The sequence below is a fragment of the Arachis ipaensis genome, chromosome B05, assembly GCF_000816755.2.
Source record: "Arachis ipaensis cultivar K30076 chromosome B05, Araip1.1, whole genome shotgun sequence".
NCBI lineage: Eukaryota > Viridiplantae > Streptophyta > Magnoliopsida > Fabales > Fabaceae > Arachis > Arachis ipaensis.
Window position 1 is genome coordinate 131,959,899 of NC_029789.2, and position 22,013 is coordinate 131,981,911.

The window sequence follows — 22,013 nt, forward strand, 5'->3', positions numbered from 1 at the left end:
ACTGGAGAAAATACTCAAAATATGTATAAGAATTTAGGATATTTATTTTTAACAAGGGCCAACACGGTAGATGGTCTCCAGTCCCAAAAATAGAATTTTATATTTTTACCAAAAGAGAAAAATGGAGATGCGGGGTATCGATCCCCGTACCTCTCGCATGCTAAGCGAGCGCTCTACCATCTGAGCTACATCCCCACGCTGACATCTCTTCGATGGTTTAATATGTTCTCACAATTTTTGTTCCTTTAGTGGATCCAACTTATGTGAAAAATCAAGTATACATACAAACTATTTAGATCTTAATGCAATTGAAAGCTTTGATTCAATTCTCACCTCCCCCACTCCCCCAAAATAGAAAAGAAAAAAGACATGAGTAATGGAGATTATGTTGAATTGTTATATCTATATAAGCAATGACAAATCTAAAAATCTTATAAAAAGGGGGTTAGAAATAAAAAATAAAAAATGCCATATTAAACTAATAAAAAAATAATTTATATCAAAGTTTGTTTTCATAAAATTCTAATTTTTATCTTTATTATAAAAGATATAACATAAATAATATAAATTTGTTTCTCTAATACTTTTAATTAGATGTAATTCTATTATGAAATTAAATATATTTTTTCTTTCAACCTTAATGTTAATTCTTGTAACGATTTCTATAATAATAAACAAAATAACTCTTATAATTAATTTTTTTTTAGTCAAAAAATTATAGTTCAAATAGCATAATTTTTCCATACTCACTTAAAAGATTACGGGCTTGAGTCTCACTCTTAACTTTAAAAAAAAATTCTCCTTTTAATTAATATTAAATGTCATCTTCACTATTCAATTCATATTTTATAATAGATCTCACAATAATTAACAAGATTCTCCTATTTAAAGCATCACATGTGTTGAATTCTAAATTGTAGATTAAAGTATCTTCCATTTTTTTTAAGAAAAACATGAAACAAATTGATTATTCATTTGTTTTTACAATTGCATTCTTTTAAAGATAATTTATTGGAGATGGGTGTGCTAGACTATTTCAAAATATAAAAACCAATGAGCGCTTTATACTATAGTCGAAAGACGTCAAACTACTCTCATATAATTTGATTTATAGGAAAAGAAATACTATCTCTAATTTTTAATTTTAGACTATTACGATTAATTTTATGCCTAATAAGTAATAACTCAATACACTTTTGCATTCACTTTAATAGTATTATAAAATCCACAAATAACTATAATAATGTTGGATAAAATTATAATTTGTGTTCGATCTTTACAACGTTTTCTTTTGAATTAATTCAAGCTAAGATAATTAGTCAATATTATTTAATTTTAATGTAATATTTATGTTTTAATCATATCCAATAAAAAAATGCAGTTTAGTTGTACTTATTAAAATAGTTGATAATATAAATATAAAAATAACGAACACTAAAAATTGTTAGTTTGCAGTTCAGTGTAATAAAAATAACACTATAATCTATCTTCAAAATTTTATGTTATACACTCAACACGTAGACCTTATGTTTAAAATAAAAATTTGTCTGTTACTTTATCAGTATCATGATTTGTAAAAGGTTAAGGAAATGCATAGTTGTATACTTGTAGGAGGAAGAGGAGTTGTTTAAAAAATATATATAAAATAAAAATATAATACCAAAATTTTTTAATTATAATACAAAAATTTTTTAATTTTAATATAACACAGAATAGAATGCTATAAATTTTTTGTTGTTTCTTTTTTTTTCCTCTTTTCGTGTAGAATTTTTTGTATTTTTATTATAAAGATGTGTTTTTTTTTTCCAAAAATTTGTGTTTATTATCTAAAGATAAACCAAAAAGCAGAATAAAGTCACATAATTCCTTCTTTATATTCCTTTGTGTTTTTTTGTTTACTTTTTTAATTCTTCTAAAAAGGTGAAACAATAAAAATTACGCAGAGTGCGAAACAAGAAAACTACAAAAACAAGAAGGAAGAAGGAAAAAGAGGAAGAGGAGGAGAAAGAATTGTTTAAAAAAATATATAAAAGAAAAATAGTACTAAATTTTCTTAGTTATGACATAAAAAATTTTAATTCTGACACCGGAATATTTTAAATGTGACGCTTAAAATAGAGTGCTGCAGTTTTTTCTTATTCTTTTTTGAAAGAAGTCGATGACGACAACGTTAAAAAAGAATTGCGTAGAGGATGACACATAAAATAGAATACTTCAATTTTTTTTTCAAGAAGGCGACAACAATGACGACGACGACGAAGAAGAAAAAAAAGATGATGACGATGACATGATGAAGGATCATGAGGAGGAAAAAGAGAAGGTGAAAGAAGAGGAAGTGATAATGATGAAGATGATAACGGAGGAGGGGGAAAAGAGGAGGAAGAAGAAGAACGTACAAAGTACGTAAATTTGATTTGGTTGTCTAGAAATTCCATCATATAATATATATTATAATATTCAGGTCTCATTATTTGTGGTATATTAATTGACTAACATCAAACTAAATATTTACTTGATGTCCCTTTGCGTATTATGATCAGTACCGAAGTTTCAATCTCGGGTACAACAGATAATTGCCTTATTCCCTGATACAGCTAGATCTTTACAATAATAGCAACTATAACAGATGAAATTATGAATCAGTTTTCTAAAGAATCAATACTCCAGCAAAAAATTTGCTTTACATTCTTTTTAGTTTTTAACTATCACCACATTGCAGTATCTTCCTGACGAGCCAAAAAATGTTCACTGAGAAACCCAAATGTCTTCACTTCAAACAAGTTGAGGTAAAACCAAGACGGTAGTAATAGAAGCAAGGAAAATTAAGTATTTGAATCCGAGATTACGAACCTAGTTTAGGCGTTAACCCTGGCAGACTCTCCCACAACACTCTCCATTCTCGAGTACCAGTCACCAATCCGCGTGTGTTCCACCATATCCTTTCCCGACCTCAGATACCGAATGGGTCTTAAAACCCCGAACACTGCCAGGTCAGCTAAGTTAGGCTTAGACCCTCCTGAAGAAAAAGAAAGAAAAGTAGTCATGGGGTCATATCTAAATAATGCAATAATGATTAATCACCAAAGGCAAAACAGTATATTCAAGTACATGCTGGAGACTTAAATTTGTGGTATAATATAAAAAAAGGTATACAAGGGTTTCATTTTAACTTTTGAGTTATATACAAGTCCCGGACCATGTTAGTGTTGAGGAGTTTTATATCAATAACGCATAGAAATGAAACTTGTATATAAATAAGTTCATGATCAATGTTTTGGCACGACAAGGATATATATTATGAAGCCATAACCAATCTGGTACACTTTTTCTTGTTGACGCTAAAATATTAGAGAAGAAATTTAAAACTAAAAATTTTGAGATAGAAAGGGATCTCTGGCTTCAGTTTAACATGCACAGATACACTGTGATCTGTGAATGCTTGCTCTTGCATTATAATAGGTTTCTGTGACACAAAAGTTGAGTACATACCGAGAAATTCCCGGCCATTCAGAGCATCTACCCATGTTTCTGCTGCCTCGTAAAGAGCAGCACGTTCATCAGTGATGTTATATTTCTTCTTCAGATTCTTGGACACAAAATACATAGCTGCAGCTCCAGCATACTTAACAGTAATTTTCTCTGTAAAGCTGAAATTTCCTACAATATACATAAAATTGAAATAAATTACTACACATTAGGCAATCAGAAATCAGGGGCTTGAATAGAGCATGGCCAAAGATAGAACTTTGAATAATTTGCATGCATAATGTGCAGAAGCAGAAAGCAGACAGAACATTTGCAAAGAGTTATCCAAAAACAAATTATTTCCTTGATATAGTGTTATGTGTGGAAGGTACATGCAGAGGCAAAGGGATTTAAAAAGTAAAAGGGAAAATCTTCAGCTGTGATCATTTTAGCCACAATCGAAGACACCTGATCAATGAACTGTTGTAAAAGTCAACACCAGAGAGAGATGATGCATCTCTTTGTAACTTTGTATTATTGTATGCATCTCCTTATTTTATCTACATCTCATATTTTTCTATATCATCCGAGTCTTTTTAAAGCCGCATGCTCAATCATAAAAAGCATCCCAGTTTATAAAAATTGCACAATTACATCTAAAAAATGACTTGCCCAAAACCCTAAACCCTAAACCCTAAACCCTAAGTTCAAATAAAATTGCCACATTTTCGAGAGAAGCAGGGTAATGAAAGTAGCAAATAATTTCATTTCTTATAGAAGCATCCTGTCATGCTTGGTATTGGATTTCTGCACTCCATATGATGTCCACATCTTACAAGTACCAACTATAGACTTTGACTGAAATTCATGCTTTATTGAGATATCGATAACTTTATATAACAAAATTTAGTGGTGAGATATACAACTTTTTGAAATATGTTCAACTGAATACCAATTATGTAACTAGATCAACACAAACCATTGCTCGTGATGTAGTCAAAGGACTCGAGTGCTTCAGAAGTATTTCGGTATATGTTTGGTGACAGAACATGTACTAAATGATTATCAACCCACCTGTATCAGAAACAGGAAAAGATAATTAGTATAGTAGACTCATGCCAAGTAAAAATACGATTTAATCATTTCCATATATTTTTTCTCCCTGTATGAGTCTCCTATAGCAGGTTCAATTTAGCAATAATGACCAAAGTTGCCTATACTGATGTATATTGCAATTTATCGACTACAGACACTGGATGCTAAATTGATCATCTTACTAAAAAGAAGTGCAACCGAGAAACAAGTTCGTAGGAACTAATGCCTAAATCCCACACCTGACCTTTCTTACATAAAAGAATGAGACTGATCAGGATACTAAACCAACTACACTAATCAGGGGAACCAAAAAGAAAAGTTCAAATCCTAGATCTTGACTCATATATGACCCCTAAAGAGATTTAATAAATTGTAAGCACGCACAACCCTAAGAAACAAGTACAATGACTGAAATCAAACTACCAATTTGAGAAAAAATCTTAAGAATTAGAAGCATACAAGGAAAGAGAACAACACATTCATCTATATTCTATATTGTCTTCACATAATAAGTGCCCAGAATTTCTTACACTTGTTAGCAGAACAAATTTGCATTGAGATAATAAGTGCAATGTTATAAATTACTACATGTTTTTACATCAACCCTATAGCATATGGAAGGAAAGGAAGGTAGAAAGCTTTCTCTTTCAGTCATCACTTCCATATTCTAGGCAAATGAAAGTGTCATAAACAACCTCCTAAAATAGGGGAAAACATTATTCAATCGAACTACTGAAAATGGTGCTTGTTACTTCACCACTTATGATTCATTAGAGACATGTTTGATTGGAAACTAAAACGGGATGAAGAGGAGGAAAATCATACCGCCTCCATTTTGTCTCTTCGTCATCCTCACCTGCCTTTTTCTTTGACATAATCTTCTCTCCCAGCATGTCAATTATAGCTGCCAAAATGACAGGTACAAAACAACTTAGTGAAAAAACCCGAAGTGTCTCATTCAGTGGGCATAGCCGCATAGGTCAATGAGAAAACTTAACAGCCAATTTTCAGGGGAAATGTCCAATACCTGAAGAGTCATTTAGCTGCTCACCATCTACCATCAATATTGGCACCTTCTTATACTCAGACCATTTAATTTCTTTCTTACTGAGCGGGTTGACCTCCACAACTTTGTAAGGTATATCATAGTAATCCAAATATGCTGGCCAAGCAAGCAAAGCATCAGCAACGGTAACTAAGAAAATGCTGTGAAAGCTCAATGATAGGAAACTACAATGATAAAGAAATAAGGATGCCGGGAAGAATAAGGACCAATATCGTAGCACATATTCACAATTATATGTGAGATAAATCAATCTAGAAAGTAACTTCATTTATCAAAGGTCTTAATAGGCAAGTAATGCTCCTTTGCAATGTGACTTAAGTAGTGTATGGATTTGATTGTTTCCGAAGAAATGATTAACTTCCCCCTCTAAAACTCAGGAAACATTTTATAATAAACTTGTATAAAAAAGTTTCGAAGATGAATGCAGTATCCAAACATACATTTAATGGTTCCAGCAAAAAATTTCCAGACAGGTAAGTTTTCAATTCCTGCTTCTCCAGTTCATCAGCAACCAAAACAAATATTGTTTTCTTATGAATTAAAACTCCATAAAATGAAAATCACTGGAACCCAAAAATGCGAGGGATCCACCATCGTATCAATAATTTACATTGGATGTGGATTTCACTAAATAACCCAATAGCGGAGAACAGCTCATTGTTTCACCGTACAATGATCCTCACTTTAGATGATCCAAATCCAGTTTCCATAATTTCGAATCAGATCAACGAGATGCAGTTTTATCGAAGCCAAAAAAATGATTATTTGCAATTCACAGCAAGCAATGCAAGTAATGGCTACAATTACAGCCACCTAAACTCCTAAAACCCAACGCTACCCAACTGAACAAACACCAAGTCAGCATTCTAATCCCTAAAAACATTTCAAGACACGAAAAAAAGAAAAAAGTGTAGAGACCTTTGACTTTATTGCAGAAAGGGCAAGCCTCGTATTGGTAGAGAACGACGTCGTTCGGGAGAGCCTCAGGCGGCGGCGGCTCCTTGGCAAAGACTTCCTGATAAGCCGAGGTGGTGGCCACCGCCGTCGCCAGAGCCCCGGCGACGCCGAGCGATGCCCCGGCGAAAGGTCCGTAGGTGAACCACCAGCGGCGGTGAGCTCTGGCGCCGCCGGCACTGCTGCCATAGAGAGCTACCTGGAGGAAACGGTTGGGGACGGAGAAGGAGACGGCTTCGCCTCGAGCGGCGGATAAGGTCCGGAGGAGTACGGAGGAGGTAATCCTTCTCATAGCGATGAGTTTGGGATTCGGAGATAAGATCTGTGATTTTTCGTTATTTTGTTTTCCTTTTTCTTTTCTTAATTGAGTACTGAGAAATGAGAACTGAGGAAAGGGTTTATGTGTTTGGAACAGATCGTAAGATTCGAGAGGGTTTATGGCTTTTGGCTGCTACAGTGTGTTAGTTAACACTAGGCGTGCCAAAATTTCTTCCACTAATTTTTCTTAGAGAAAATGACAAATAGGTCCTTACTATTTTTTTCGCAAACATTTTAATTTCCAAGAATTAAAAAATACATTTATATTTATAATCCCTCTAAAATGCGAACAAATTTATCTCTCTGTTGAAATGATTCTGTTGGACTTGACAGAAAAATCTGATGTGGCACTGACCTGACCGTTACGAAAGCACACATGACATGTAACTTTTTAAAACAGGACTTTTTAGTCCTTCCACACTAAAACGACGCCGTTTCACCCAGACCCCCAATCTTTTAAATTTATGAGTCCTAATTCTTCGAATGCACAGAAACGGTGAAGTAGGTGAAGTGGGTCATTGTTCTCAGCCACCTCCAACTCCTTCCTCAGCCTCTAACCATCTCCCCGCCATCTTCACATCCCTCAACAGCCTCCTCTCCTTCTCCAACACTGCTCTCCAAGTTACTCCTCCCTCTCCTGACCTCATCACATGCCCCTTTAACCCCAACCACCTCCTACCCCCTGACTCCCTCTTCCACCACCACCTACGCTGTCCCTCCTCTCTTTGCCACACCATCCCCCTCCCTTTCCACTCCCTCGCTTACCCTAACACACTCTAGTCCCTCCCAATCGCACTCTCTCACTCCTTCGCGCCGTTTTAGGTTTAGGATTTGCGAAGGAGCGTGACCTGGTGCCGTGGATAATAGCGAACTCACCTCGATACAACGTCGTAATAGACTTGCCTATGTAGAAGGAGACGGTGTTTGTGATGGCTCACATGAGGAGGTAGAAGAAAGAATCGGCATTCTTCAAAAAAGCGAAGAAGCTCTTCGTTATTGACGTTTTGCACACTTGTGCTCTCTCCGATGGTGTTAGGGTTGGTGTTCTTGTTTATCGCTTTGTTTCCAAGGGTTTGATTGCTCTTTCAGAAGTGTGAAGTTTCAACTATAATTCCATGTTTCATTTCAAAGTTTCATATTTTTTATATAGCTTCTGCAACTGTTGATTGAGTTCAACTTAGCTTCTTTTTTTACTTTGTTTTAAGGTGGTTAAGCATTTGGTTAAAATTTCTTGAAATAGTTCTGGTAGCTTTTGATGTTTGTTTCTGCCAATTAGTGAAGCTTGATATTGGGTAAATTCTGCTTTAATTGGTTGAACTGTATTAGTCTTTGGCATTTGATAATTTGTTGAGGAAGCAACTGTATTAGTCTTCTCAAATCAGATTCTTCCTTTGTGGGGTTAGTTAGAAATTGTTAACAGAGATTAGTAACTGAGTTGTGATTGGCTGATTGGTTATAGTTTTATTGCTGTATAAAATATCTATTGTATCAAATTGTATTCACCTTTTAATTGTTCTCTCAATATGTAACCTTCTCTGGTTTTGTCTCAATTCTCAAAATTCTGGACTAAAGTCTGGTTGGTTTGATATCGCATTTGACCTTATGAAAACACAACTTTATACTTCTATGAAGAGGTTTTGATAGCTCATGGTACGATCTGGGAGTATGTCATAAGTAAAAAAGCTTTCTTTGCTTTGAAGATATACAAAAGGTTCTAATTGGAGTGCAAATCCATCAGTTATTTACATAAAGAGAATCAGGTACAAAGAATACAATGCACAATGCCAGCATAAAAATAACGGGATCGTTTTGGTGTGGGAGGACTAATATGTCCTGTTTTAAAAAGCTACACATTTTGGTGTGAGAGGACTAATATGTCCTATTTTGAAAAGTTACATGCCGCGTGTGCTCCCGTAACGGCCAGGTCAGTGCCACGGGAGCCACATCAGACTTTCCGTCGGGTCTAACAGAGTCACTTCAACGGAGGGGTAAATTTCTCCGCATTTTGGAAGGGTTAGAGACATAAATGTATTTCCAATTCTTGGAGACTAAAATGTCCATGGAAAAAAAGGTCAGGAACTTATTTGTCATTTTCTCTTTTTCTTACTACCTTTTCTCTCATGAAATATTTGCATAACACCACCCAAAAAAAATTGAAATATGCACAATAAGTTTTTATAATTTTATGCGTATTAATAATTCAGAAGTACTACACATACAAGTCATTTTGGTTTACAAGTCATACAAGTTGGGCCAAACTCAACAAAAAAGACGTTCACCCATACGAGCGTGTTAACACGCGCGCTACTCAACGGTATCCATAGCGCGCTTCGCGTTCCTCCGCCTCCTCTCCCTTCTTCTTCTCCTTCTTCTTTGCGTTTTTCCTCCTTTTTCTTTGCATGTTTCATCTTCATCGTCGTTTTTTTATTACTGTTGTTGTTGCTGCATTTTTTCCTCCTTCTCTTTCTACTGATTTTCCAACATTATGTACTTTTTTCTTCTTTGTTTGATTTTTTCCTCCCAAGAAGAATTATGATAATATGAAACAAGAACATGAAGAAGAAAAAACAGTAGAAGATGAGGAGGAGGAGGAAGAAGAAGAAGAGTTTTGAATTATGCAGAACTTATTAGCACACATACACCGAAAATTCTTAAATAATACACCCAAATATCTTCGTGCTATACCCAAATATCTTCGTGTTACACCCAAATTTGCTGCAAATACAGAAAAATGTTTCCTTTAATGCTGTAATTTTTTTTTCTTCTTTTTTTCCTTATTTCTTTCTTTCTTTTAGTTGAACGAATGTAAGTTCATCCTCTTCTAAGTAATTTTGTACTATTATGTGTTTCTTCTTTTTCTTTGTTTGATTTTTTTGTTTTTATTCTTATTAAAAAAGTAAAACAAGAAGAAACTTGAGAAGATAAAACAAGAAAAAAAAGATGAATAAGAAAAAAAAAGAAGATGATGATGATGATGATGATGAAAAAGAAGAAGAAGAAGAAGTAGAAGATGAGGAGAAGGGAGAAGAAGAGTTTTGAATTATGCAGAACTTATCAGCACACATACACAAAAAATTCTTAAATAATACACACAAATATCTTCGTGTTACACCTAAATATCTTCGTGTTATACCCAAATACAGAAAAATATTTTCTTTAATGCAGAACTTTTTCATTACATTCAATTCAAACCATCAACGATGAACAACAATTTTCACAAACAAAAACAACATTATTCACCTACAGAATCACAAACTACCAACGAAAATATTAACTACAATCGAACCACACCTCAGCCACTTGATTGGATTCAAAATAATCAATTTCATTCTGGTTTAATTGACAATCTAAACTTGAATTATTCATTATCTTCAACAACAAGATAACTGATGATGGAGGAGAAGGAGAAAAGGGAAGGAGGAGAAGAAATTTCAATAAAAAAAGAAGGAGAAAGACGAGGAAGAGGAGGAGGTGGTATTGGTGAGAGAGTAAAACAAGAAGAAACTTGAAAAGGTGAAACAAAAAGGAAAAGATGAATAAGAAAAAAAGAAGAAGAAGATGGTGATGATGATGAAAAAAAGAAGAAGAAGCAGCAGCAGAAGATGAGGAGGAGGAAGAGGAAGAGTTTTGAATTATGCAAAACTTATCAGCACACATATACAAAAAATTCTTAAATAATACACCCAAATATCTTCGTGTTATATCCAAATATCTTCATGTTACAACCAAATTTCTGTAAATACAGAAAAATGTTTCCTCTAATGCTGTATTTTTTTGTTCTTCTTTTTTTCCTTATTTCTTTCTTTCTTTTAGTTGAACGAATGTAACTTCATCATCTTCCAAGTAATTTTGTACCATTATATGCTTCTTCTTCTTCTTTGTTTGATTTTTTTTTATTTTTATTCTTGTTAAAAGAGTAAAACAAGAAGAAACTTAAGAAGATAAAACAAGAAAAAAAAAGATGAATAAGAAAAAGAAGATAATAATGATGATGATGAAGAAGAAGAAGAAGAACGAAGAAGAAAAAGCAGAAGATGAGGAGGAGGGAGAAGAAGAGATTTGAATTATACAGAATTTATCAGCACACATACACAGAAAATTCTTAAAGAATACACCCAAATATCTTCGTGTTACACCCAAATATTTTCGTGTTACACCCAAATTTACTGCAAATACAGAAAAATATTTTCTTCAATGCAGAAATTTTACATTACATTCAATTCAGAACATCAACGATGAAACATTATTCACCTACAAAATCATAAACTACTAATAAAAAAATTAACTAGAATCGAAGAACACCTCAACTACTTGATTGAATTTAAAACAATAATCAATTTCTTTTTGGTTCAATTGATAATCTAAACTTGAATTATTTCATTATTTTTAACAACAAGATAAGGAGGAGAAGGAGGAAAAGAAAGGAGGAGAAGAAATTCCAATGAAAAAAGGAGGAGGAGGAGGAGGAGGAGGAGGAGGAGGAACGTGTAGTAACGGCACAAAGAAAAACGTGCACGCGTTGATTGAAAAATCTGTTAAATTAGGAGGCGCGTGAAATTGACGTGCTAGAAGACGCACGTCTGACGTGAAATAGAATATATGGACTTGCATGAATTATATGGGTAAAATACTTGTATGTGGAGAATAATTATTAATAATTTTAAGAATTTAATTTGATGTAATGATAATATAAAATATTTTAGATAATTGTCTAATTATATTATTTTTTATAATCATTCATGCAATCAATGTAAAATATAATTAAGGGTTAAGTACTTTTTTTGTCCCTAAGGTATGATGCCAAAATTAAAATCGTTCCCGACCTTTTTTTTTATTAAAATCATCTTCAACGTTATAAAATTGTCCTTTTGTCCATAAACAATATTTTTTGGACAATTTTTCCCTTAAACAAAAATGGAAAAACCCTCCCTACCCTCACCACTAACCTCTAACATCATCACTATTGCTACACATCTCTTCCTCCCTTTCTTTATTGCCATCACCACTTCCACCATAACCAGCACATCTTCTTTCTCTCTATTTTCAATTCATCATTCTAAATCACTACCACCCACCCACTACCCCTAATCCTTTTTTTTCCACCTGAACCGTTTTCTTTGTGCAACAATTCAACAACAACAACAATCACAATAAATCCACAGAAATTTCAAATTAAGGTGATTTTTCAACAGTCACCCCCAAGCCCCACACATCACATAAAACTTCACTTCCACATTCTAAAATAATCAAACTTCAATAGAGTGAATTGAAGAAATCCAAGTTCAGAAACAAAAAACACCACACCTCAACCGTGGAGGACAAAATTGAAAGGCATCAAACATTGGAGAGGAAATTGATTATCAAGAACATAGACTTAGTGTAGGTTTTGTACCAAGATAACCCAATCATAGCTTTCACCAAATGATTCAAATTAAATTGAACTTCTCCGGGCATAAACGGGTCCTCCACATGCATTGCTGTAGGTTGATTCTAACACTAATTTATCAAGAATAGGGCACCTAGCGAAAAGCATCACTATATACTCATGGCACCCAAACAAAACCTTATTCCCAACGCGCAGCACCTTTAGCGAAGGGAGGGACACAGTGAAGGGAGCCCAGAGCTCTGTTGACTAAGTGTCGCACGTTCTCTAGGCCTCTTCGCCGGCGACGACGACAACGACCCCAACGAACAGAATTTCGAGCACCCCATTACACTACGCAACCCAAGCGCCCGACTCTGACCTGTTGCCATCCCCCTAACGAAGCAACTGCTGACGTCTCCTCGCCGTAGAAGGCCGCCCTCTTCTCCGCCGTCGCCTCCCTCTTCTTCCTTTCCTTTTCTTTTTTCTCCTTCTTTTGTTCATTTTTTTTGTTTCAGTTTGTCTGTTTTAGGTGCTGTGGGAAAGGGGTGGGGGTAACGGGTGGATGGGACTGGGGTAATTAGTAATAATAGGAAAAGGGTATTTGTGTCATTTCAAAAATTATTATGTTCAAAAGAACGATTTTATAATGTTTTGTAATGTTGAGGATGATTTTAATAACAAAAAAAAGTCGGGGACGATTTTGATTTTGGCCTCGGACCTTAAGAACGAAAAAAGTACTTAACCCTATACTTAATTTTACAATAAATTAGACGTTTAAGCATTTTTTTTGACCAAGTCACGTCTTTTCTCCTTCTCACATACGTGGTGTTGCTGCTGCTGCTGCTTCTTCTTCTTCCTCCACTTTTGTTATCATTGTCGTCGTCTTGTTGTTGTTTAATTTATTCTCCTCAATTTTTTTCTCGTATTTTTTTTATTATCATCATCATCATTATCATCAACGTCTTCATATTCTTTTTCTCCTATATATGTTCAAGAAATTAGAGTATAAAAAGTTTTTGAAAAATAAAATATCTAGAACATTGGCACTCAACCAACAAAATACACAAAATATAGAATTTTTGGTACATAGAATAGAAATTTTGGTGGCACCCAACCAACAAAATACGCACAGCACATAAATTTTAGTGTATAGTACAGAAATCTTAGTACATAGCACAGAAATTTTAGTGTGTAGCACATAAATTTTTTAAGAACCACATATTCAAAAACATTGACTCGTCCAACTAACAAAATACATTCGTAACAAGAATTTCTAAGTTATATGCAAATATGTGGTATATACAAAAATTTTTATATTATTTTGTATTATGTATAAATTTTTTTGTATTGTATGTATCAATAAATTTATGTGTTTTTCACAAAAAATGTGTGTTGCAAAAGTGCGAAAAAGGAGAAGTGGTGACATAAGTACGCATTTTTTTCGTTAGACTTGAGCCAACTTGGTTGGATTTGGTTGCAAAAATATTTGTACATGTAGCATTACCGTTATTTTTATTGATGTTGTAACACCCTACCACACAGAGCTTTACGCTTAAATTGTAAATCAATGGTAGTGAGACATTACGACACCTAAAAGAAAGATACATACATAATACTTTGAAGAATAATAATATAACTAGGAGCCTTTAAAGAAAATTTTTAAACAATTGACAGCCGTTAATCACAATCAAACCATGTTAATGCAAGAAAACGTCGTATACAGAAACAAAACAGATATATATAAGTTCGGAAATAGGATACATAGTAGTTACTAGTCTCGAATTGCGAAAAAAATACCGGCTAGAATATTACAAAACCAGAAAGTATACAAAATAGCATCCTGTTTCTCCAAAAATACAAGCCTTTAAGAGGAATATACAATAATATGTTCCAAAAGTGGAGAATAATACAAAGTATCAAAATAAATCCAAAAGAGTCTTCTTCACTTCATCAAAGAGAATCCCGCACACACAGTGAGGTGCATTTACGCCCTGTATTTGAAAAACAGAAATTTTCACAATGGGTGAGAACCCGAAGGTTTCCAATAGGGTAGCAATTCCAAATAAAAGACTATGTAAAGAAACATGAACCCACTCTACAATCCTAAATCTCCAACTTCACAGAAGTTCAAGCCTAGAGTTTAACTAATTTGTTTAAGGAAAAACTTTACTAGGTACTTTAAGTTTAATTATAATTCAGTTAATCATCTTACTTGTTCATTAACAAAATTCTTAATGTAACAATAATTTTCTCACAATTACAGACTAAGAACTCTAAATCAAACAACTTACTCATCGGCATTAAAATGACACCACCATAATACATTTCCTATTCTCCAATCATCTCAATCTCTAACATTTACCACTCGCTAAACTTGGCCACGATTTGAAATCATCAATCTCAACACATCATCCATCTTATATTTCCAGTCTCAAGTTCTCAATAAAATCAAATATAAACAAAACATCCAAGTCAATCACAATCGAGTGCAATTAGTTCAAGTAGTACATGTAGCAGATAGATAAACAAGTAGGCAAACTAAACAATTATGCACACTCAAATAAAAATAAATAAATACACATGATGCATGTTTGTCCTACTAGCTGTGAGCTCACTTGTCGGTTAAACTGGCAGACCCGACACATTCGGTAGCAAAATTAGACATGGTCTCTCGGTTGTGCATCCCCAAGAGAAATATAAATGAAGGAGAGTGTTGCCTTTCCACCTTATCCAGGAAGAATTACAAAAGAGTGTGCCTTTCTACCTTACAACCAGAGAGAAATGTGCTATCAGGGATATAGTGTCTGGCACACTTTTTGGATATAGTATCCGACACACTTTTCAATCATAATCACAATCAATTATAATCAAAATTGAAATCGGAATCATAATTCTTTATATTTACATTTATCACAAGGATAATTATCCTCTAGCCGTGAGCGAAATGAAACCACTGTCCTCACCACAGTTGGGAATAAATCGAAGAGAATTCTCAACCTTCTATCTAATCCCCTGATGCAACAAGAGAAAAAATCTTCAACCTCAAACTTGTCCACCGCAAGAAAAAAGGGAATCCTTCATCCTCAACTTGTCTATCGCAGTAAGAGAGGAATCATTTATCCTCAACTTGTCTATTTGCTCTGGGATATAGTGTCCACTACACTTTTGGGATATAGTGCCCACTACACTTTTCAATGATAGTTTTTATCTTAAGCCTCTAATAAATTCCATTCAATCCTAGTCATAATCTTAACTAGCCTCGTAGAGCATAATTCATCATAACCCCATTCACATACATACATACATACATATATATATATATATATAATCGGAGAGAATCTTCAACCTTATCAATTCGTGAGCGGGACTTTGCCACTGTCCTCACCATGGGCGAGACGAATCACCATCCCCACATCACACCGCAACCACAAACAAACGGGATAGAACCATCATCCTTACTCGGTGCTGGTGCCAAATCAATACGTAAGCGGGACAAAATTCACGATCTTGCCATGCAAGCAGGACAAACCTCCGACCTTGCCAATTAATAATCATTATCAATCATAAACGCGTAAGCAGGATAAGACCTCCGTCCTTGCCAATTCAGTCGTTCAAACCACATTCAATCAAATCATTGACCTAAATCATTATAATATTCATTAACCCCAATTCTTTATCAATTTATCAATTTCATTATCTCGTAAGCGGGACAGCATCATCGTCCTCACCGTGGGCGGGACGAACCACCATCCCCACAACATTATCATCCGATTAACCAAATGTTTATCTGGGAATTACTCAATTTAATCCCTTAAATTTATTCACACTCTATTCATAGCTTGAAAATTGATTATCGGGTGTCATACGGAGGCTACAGGGGGTCACAAGCTTGTCAGCAAGCTTTCCCACCACTCTGTGCGTGTGCACAAATTTTTTTTCTTCGTGTGCGCACGCACACCCCTGTGCACATGCACACATTAGAACGTTTTCTAGTGTGCTGCATAATCTATAATTTTTAATTTTCGACACTGATTTTCAAATACTCATAACTTTTGTTACAAAATTTATTTTTCCTTCGTCCTTAGACGGTTTTAAAACTCTCATCACCAATTTTAACTTAAGATAAGTTTCACTCAATTCTAAAATACGAACGCCAAGTTATGGGTCATCGAAGTTGGCCAAAATCTCACTTTTACCCAAAATTCTGCATAATTTAAAACCTAATTTTCTCAAATCCTTCCCTTTGAAATCAACACCACAACCTCCTTTCATCTTAACCTCCGTATCAATCAATCTTTTCCATCATTTATACCTTCTCAACTTACCCAAATACTCAATTCTTTGCCAAACATAATTCTCATGACCAAAACCATAATTTCTCACATGCATCAAATCAACAAATTTCCATCAATACCTCAACCTTACTTCATCATTAATCCTCTATTCATACAACTCCCAAACAATATCGATAAATCAACACAACACAATTTCATGCTTTATTTGCTATATGTCAATCTCAATAACATATTTCAACATAAACATTCACACTAAGCTAATGTCCCTCAACAACTCCAATCAATGCATGTCCATAACTTATATAACTCAAATGAATTCGGCCAAACTTTCCAAGAATCCGAGACTTACCCAATCACAACCTCCGGNACATATTACTTATCAAACCCAATTTCGCATAAACACACTACAACACATTATCATTCAACATTAATTATTATTCACACTAAACAATTATCATCAACGACATCAATTATTTCAATTCAACACTAGTTTAGGGGTATATAGACTAAGTTTTCACATGGCGTTATATAATGTTTACCTGAAACTAAAATTGGTACCTTAATTGACGGCGGTTTTCACATTCTTTGAATCTCATCTCCAATTACACCCAAGCTTTAATCAACGCAATCAAGCCTCACCCGATCCTCCTCCAATCAAATAGCACACCCAAATTCGTACCAAATCAAACCAAGCATTCAAGCTACTCCATTTAATCTATTTATATCAATTTCTCAATTTTTTATACTAGGTTTTCGTATATAATTGAAAAATATCAAAAGAAAAAAGTTTATTTACCTTGTACCACATAATATTGGGTCAAAATTTTACTAGAGATTGTGCTTGAGCTTCTCCTAAAACATCAAAATCACAAACTTCAATCCAACATGTACTAAAATTCAAATTTGATAGAAAATAGAGAAATAGGCTAAGATTCTCGTGAATGCTCATCGCAAAAGTTAGATAGAAATGTAGAGGATGTCAAGGTGGTCGCATGGCTACAAACCAGTCTTCGATCAGAGCTCCGGATTGAGAGAAAAATAAAATTGAATGGATGGGTGAATAATGTTAATGCTTCTCTCTTCTCTTCATCTTCGTGACTCTCTCTCACTCTCAAAGGAAATGAATGAAATTTTGATTGAATGGGGGGTGAGTCACACTGTTATATTAAGTGGGTGAAGGACTGAGAACTTTCATATGCCAATTGGTCCAATTACAAGAGCAACAACTAAGAAAATAAAAGAAGGTTTTGCAAAGATGGCTAAATCATTTGTTCAGGAGATGCATCAAGAATTGGACAAGACAATGATTAACGATTATGGAAAGTCAAACGTCTTACTATTTACAAGATGCATTGAAGACTCTCATTAATCAAGATGAATTAAATAGGCATTACGTCCTTAGTATTTATTTTATGTTTATATTTTAGTTTGTTTTTGTTTGTTATAGGCCCAGTTATGATTTGACCATTTTTATTTTAGTGAACTTATGAGTTAGGGTTTTAAACTTAAGAGGTATAAAAACCTTCTAAAACCTGGTAGCCATTTTCTTTCCTTAATTTTTATGAATAAAAATTCTTTGAGTTTCTTTGAGAAACTTGGGTGTGAACAGGTGAGGTAGAATGATTCCTTTAACTGTTGCATCAGGAAATCAAATTGAGGTAGAGGAGTCCCTTTCTTTGATTTTCTATCTTACTCTGAGTTACGTTCCGTATCATTTGGTATCAAATTCCAGGTATTAGATTAATCCTTATTAATCTAGATTTATACTTCTTTGACCTTGTTTAAAAAAAAAAAGTTTCCCCTAAACGGTCGCCGTCATCATCATTCACTGCGTCATTCATTATTTCTTGTTGATTCCTTTTCGTGCCTTGTCTTTTGTCTTTTCTTATTGTTACTTTGCTATAATTAGTTAAGGGAGCTACTCAAATGAAGATGCAAAAAACATCTTTTTATGAAGATGCTTTGTATAAAAGTGTGATTTATTAATTTGGCCACACTTCAAATAAAAACAATACTTTTATAACATATCAAAATCTAACCCTACACTCCATCATCTAAGGGTCAAAAAGAAAAATCATCACATGAAGACAATTATAATATCTTCATGGGAGTACCACCATTAGTTAATTGCTGTTCCTTTTCACATTATTGGTTTCTATCTTTTTCTAAAGTACAACAATCAAAGAGATTCAAGAGTGGTAAAAGACAGGAGTGGTAAGTTCAATAGAGGGTAAAAGTCAATTTTAAAAATAAACACGAGTGCCCATCCTTGAGTGAAACACGTGAGAGAGTGATTGTGAGGTCCTTTCTATAACATTTTTGTTACAGGTTCATTGTTATGACGGCTCATTCCGAAGATACTTTAGTTGACATGGAGTTGATGCAAAGGGCCATTCAACACTTAACTAATCGCTTGACTAAATTGGAATCATGGAGGCAAGAGGTGACACAGACATTGTCCAAGAATACTAAATCAGGAACTTTTTGGAATCGGCGTCAGAATCATGTACCTTCGGATGATGACTCTGATGGGATTATAACACCTCGACACAAAAGTTAAGATAGCAATATCAATGCCATCAAGATGCAAATATCACCATTCAAAAGAAAAAATGAACTAGTGAAGACAAGACGACAAAATGATTATCACCCTATAGAAACTTGGAATCTTATGAAGCTCCTCATGAAGAAGAGATTTGTGCCTTCATACTACTACAGGGAAGTGCATTTGAAATTACATCAGCTGACTCAAGGCTCCAAATCCGTTGAAGACTACCATAAATAAATGGAGATGCTTATGATCACTGCTAACATAAAAGAGAACACTAAAGTTACTATGGCACAATTTGTAGGTGGTTTGAATAGAGTAATTGCTGATGTGGTGGAGTTACTTCATTATGTGGAGATGGAGGATTTAGCTAGTATGGCAATGAAGGTGGAGAGGCAACAACAAAGAAGAGCACCAAGGGGATTATCTCATGCTAATCTAAAGTGGGAGTCTCATAGTGCTAACACAACAAAGCCTAAGGGTGCTTGATGTTACAAAGAAGAAAGATAATTCTAACTCTTCTTCTGCTACTTCTAGGCACCGAGATATTAAATGCTTTAAGTGTCATGGTATGAGTCATTATGCTAGTGATTACCTAAACAGGAGATTGATGGTTATTAGAGGGGATGATATTGTGTCTGATTCTGATCATGGTGATAATTCTGATCATAATAGTTTGCCACCTTTGGAGGATTGTTCTGATAGTGATGTGGAGTATGCAATCCATGGTGAATCTCTTGTTGTTAGACGTGCTTTGAATTTACAGGTGAAAGAAGATAGCCTAGAGCAATGCCAAAATCTTTTTCACACTAGATGCTTGGTGAGTGGAAATGTGTGTAGTCTGATTATTGATGGCGTGAGTTTGACTAATCTTTTTCTGATCATACACAGTACCGGACAATCCCAAGCGTGTACAATTAACTTCGACGCCGGTATGCGTTTTTTCACAAATAATTATATTTTTGCGCTCCAAATAATTTTTTGAGTTAAATTTTTATCTATAAATTCCCAAATTATAAATTTTGGATTTTCATCCCAAACCGGACAGTTTAAATCCTCTTAGCTCACTTTTAATTAATTAATTGATTATTTATTATTTTTTCAGGTCTTACAGATATAGCGTTATATAATTGGATGTACGTATCAAATTGTTCAACACTGACAGTGCATTAAAATTAAATTTTAATTTTAATTATTTGAATTTATTAATTTGAATAAATTAGTAGTTTATGTGTATAAAGAGTCAAATCATTATCACTAGGGAGAGGACCACTAGTAAAGGTTAATTTAAAAGAGAGTCCAAATATATTAAAATTATTAAAAGACCATAATAAAATTTAGGGTTAAGTACGATTTTGGTTCCTAAGGTATAGATCAAAAATTTTTTTGTCCCCAATCTCTTTTTTGTTTTACATATAAAATCGTCCCTAAGATTTAACTTGGTTTTAAAATTGTCCTTCGAACTAAAATATTCTTCTCCTTCTTTCCCAAAATACTCAGGTTCTATTCTTCTTTTTCTTCTTCTTCATCACAGCTTCATCAGTAATAATAAAATTAGAAGCAGAACCAATGTAATAAACATAAAAAATAGAATCAAAAATAGAAAAAACAGAACCAGAAAGAGAAACCATCTGAAGAATTGGAATAAACATAAAATTAGAAAGATAAATAGAAGAAACAAAAGCAAAAGAATCATATCAGAAGCAGAAGAAATAGAAACAGAAGAACAATGGAATCATAATAGAATCAGAATCAATAACAACAATAGAATCAGAATCAGAAATAATGTAATTAAGAAAATTAACAAATTAACAATGTAATTAACAAAAAAAAATAGAAGCAGAAGAATCAACAATATAATTAATAAATCAACAAATCAAAAGCAGAATTGGAACCCTAGGGAGGAACAGCAGTGAAGAGCAGCAGCGAGGACGCGAAGCAGCGGCAGGTGACATGCGAGGAGCAGTGGTGACCTGCGAGCTAGCAAGGAAGTTGTGTAGAACGGCGACGCGGCGGACATCCTCTCTCGCTGGCATCGTCGGCACCTTCCCTTCTCCCTTCTTCTTCTTTCCTTCCTTGTGTTGTCTTTCTCCCTCTCATCCATTCTCTTTCTCTTTTTTTTTTCTTTTTTTTTTCAATTTTATAATTACTTTAGTTAGGAGTAATTTTGTCATAAATTTTAAGATTTAAGTAAAAATAACGATTTTAAAATTAAGTTAAACTTTAGAGACGATTTTGTACACACAAAAAAAGGTTGAAGATGGAAAATTTTTTTGACTTATACCTTAAAAACCAAAATCGTACTTAACTTTAAAATTTATCTTTAAAAAATGACCATGTTATTTTCATTAAGTGACAATGTTACCTTCAATATTATATTCTCCTTTGATTTATCTTTCTTCAGTTAAAGTTTTCAAATTTACAATAACACTACTTATCATAGTTCGGAAATGACTTTGAGTTGAAAAAATCAAATCGTGATTTGAGAACTGTCGAAGACAGCGTGCCACCAAAGAAAGGAATGTAAAGATTACGGTTGAGTAACGTTTGATGCGAAAGTCGGAGATGAGTGCAAAATCGTCATTTTTGCGTATTTGGAGGTTGTTGGAGATAAACAAATGCTACTGAAAAATGAAGATGCCATAATTATCTTCAATTGCAAACTTGAGGTGATAGAGTGTAGTGGAGTTAGGATTTATGTCTAATGCTAGAGTTCTGTGATTGAGTGGCACGATTAACACTATGGTTAGGTATTTTTAAAAAATCGAATGAGAAAAGATGATAAATGAGAATTATAATAATGATGGGATTATATACATAAATTTTTTCCAACCTCATTAATGAGATTTTAGAATCTTTTTGTTGCAACTCTTTGATATTTTGAAAGCTAAAATAGATTTTGGAAAA

The 22,013-nt window shown here is 34.0% G+C and overlaps 1 protein-coding gene, 1 long non-coding RNA gene and 1 other non-coding gene across 5 annotated transcripts in view; 1 reads left to right on the forward strand and 2 right to left on the reverse strand.

Moving 5' to 3' along the window:
• Positions 123-195, reverse strand: TRNAA-AGC. The gene has a single exon. It is a non-coding gene; the product is annotated as a tRNA-Ala (tRNA).
• Positions 2,486-7,048, reverse strand: LOC107644213 (prostaglandin E synthase 2). 2 transcript variants are annotated; one of them, XM_021102816.1, is made up of 7 exons: positions 6,545-7,048; positions 5,588-5,722; positions 5,386-5,464; positions 4,445-4,539; positions 3,490-3,657; positions 2,851-3,016; positions 2,486-2,748 (listed from the first exon to the last, which is right to left on the reverse strand). In XM_021102816.1, the coding sequence occupies exons 1-6, from the start codon at positions 6,870-6,872 to the stop codon at positions 2,856-2,858; spliced, it is 966 nt and encodes a 321-aa protein (XP_020958475.1). In that variant the 5' UTR covers positions 6,873-7,048; the 3' UTR covers positions 2,486-2,748; positions 2,851-2,855. The 2 variants fall into 2 exon arrangements, with proteins under 2 accessions (XP_020958475.1, XP_016203508.1); XM_016348022.2 differs by having other exon boundaries at positions 2,486-3,016; positions 6,545-7,047.
• Positions 18,466-22,013, forward strand: part of LOC110263023 — an 8,890-nt gene continuing 5,342 nt past the window's right edge. The window contains exons 1-2 of one of the 2 annotated variants that reach the window (XR_002348030.1): positions 18,466-18,680; positions 18,850-18,854. This is a non-coding gene — a long non-coding RNA (uncharacterized LOC110263023). Of the gene's footprint in view, positions 18,681-18,849; positions 18,855-20,329; positions 20,342-22,013 lie in introns of those variants that run through there. The other variant, XR_002348031.1, reaches the window with a different exon arrangement.

Coding starts and splice junctions, on each gene's coding strand:
- LOC107644213 (XM_021102816.1), bottom strand. CDS start 6,872: ATGAGAAGGATTACCTCCTCCGTACTCCTCCGGACCTTATCCGCCGCT. Junction 3,658..4,444: donor TGACTACATCACGAGCAATG/GTTTGTGTTGAT, acceptor TGTATATTGTAG/GAAATTTCAGCTTTACAGAG. Junction 3,017..3,489: donor GAATGGCCGGGAATTTCTCG/GTATGTACTCAA, acceptor CTTTTTCTTCAG/GAGGGTCTAAGCCTAACTTA.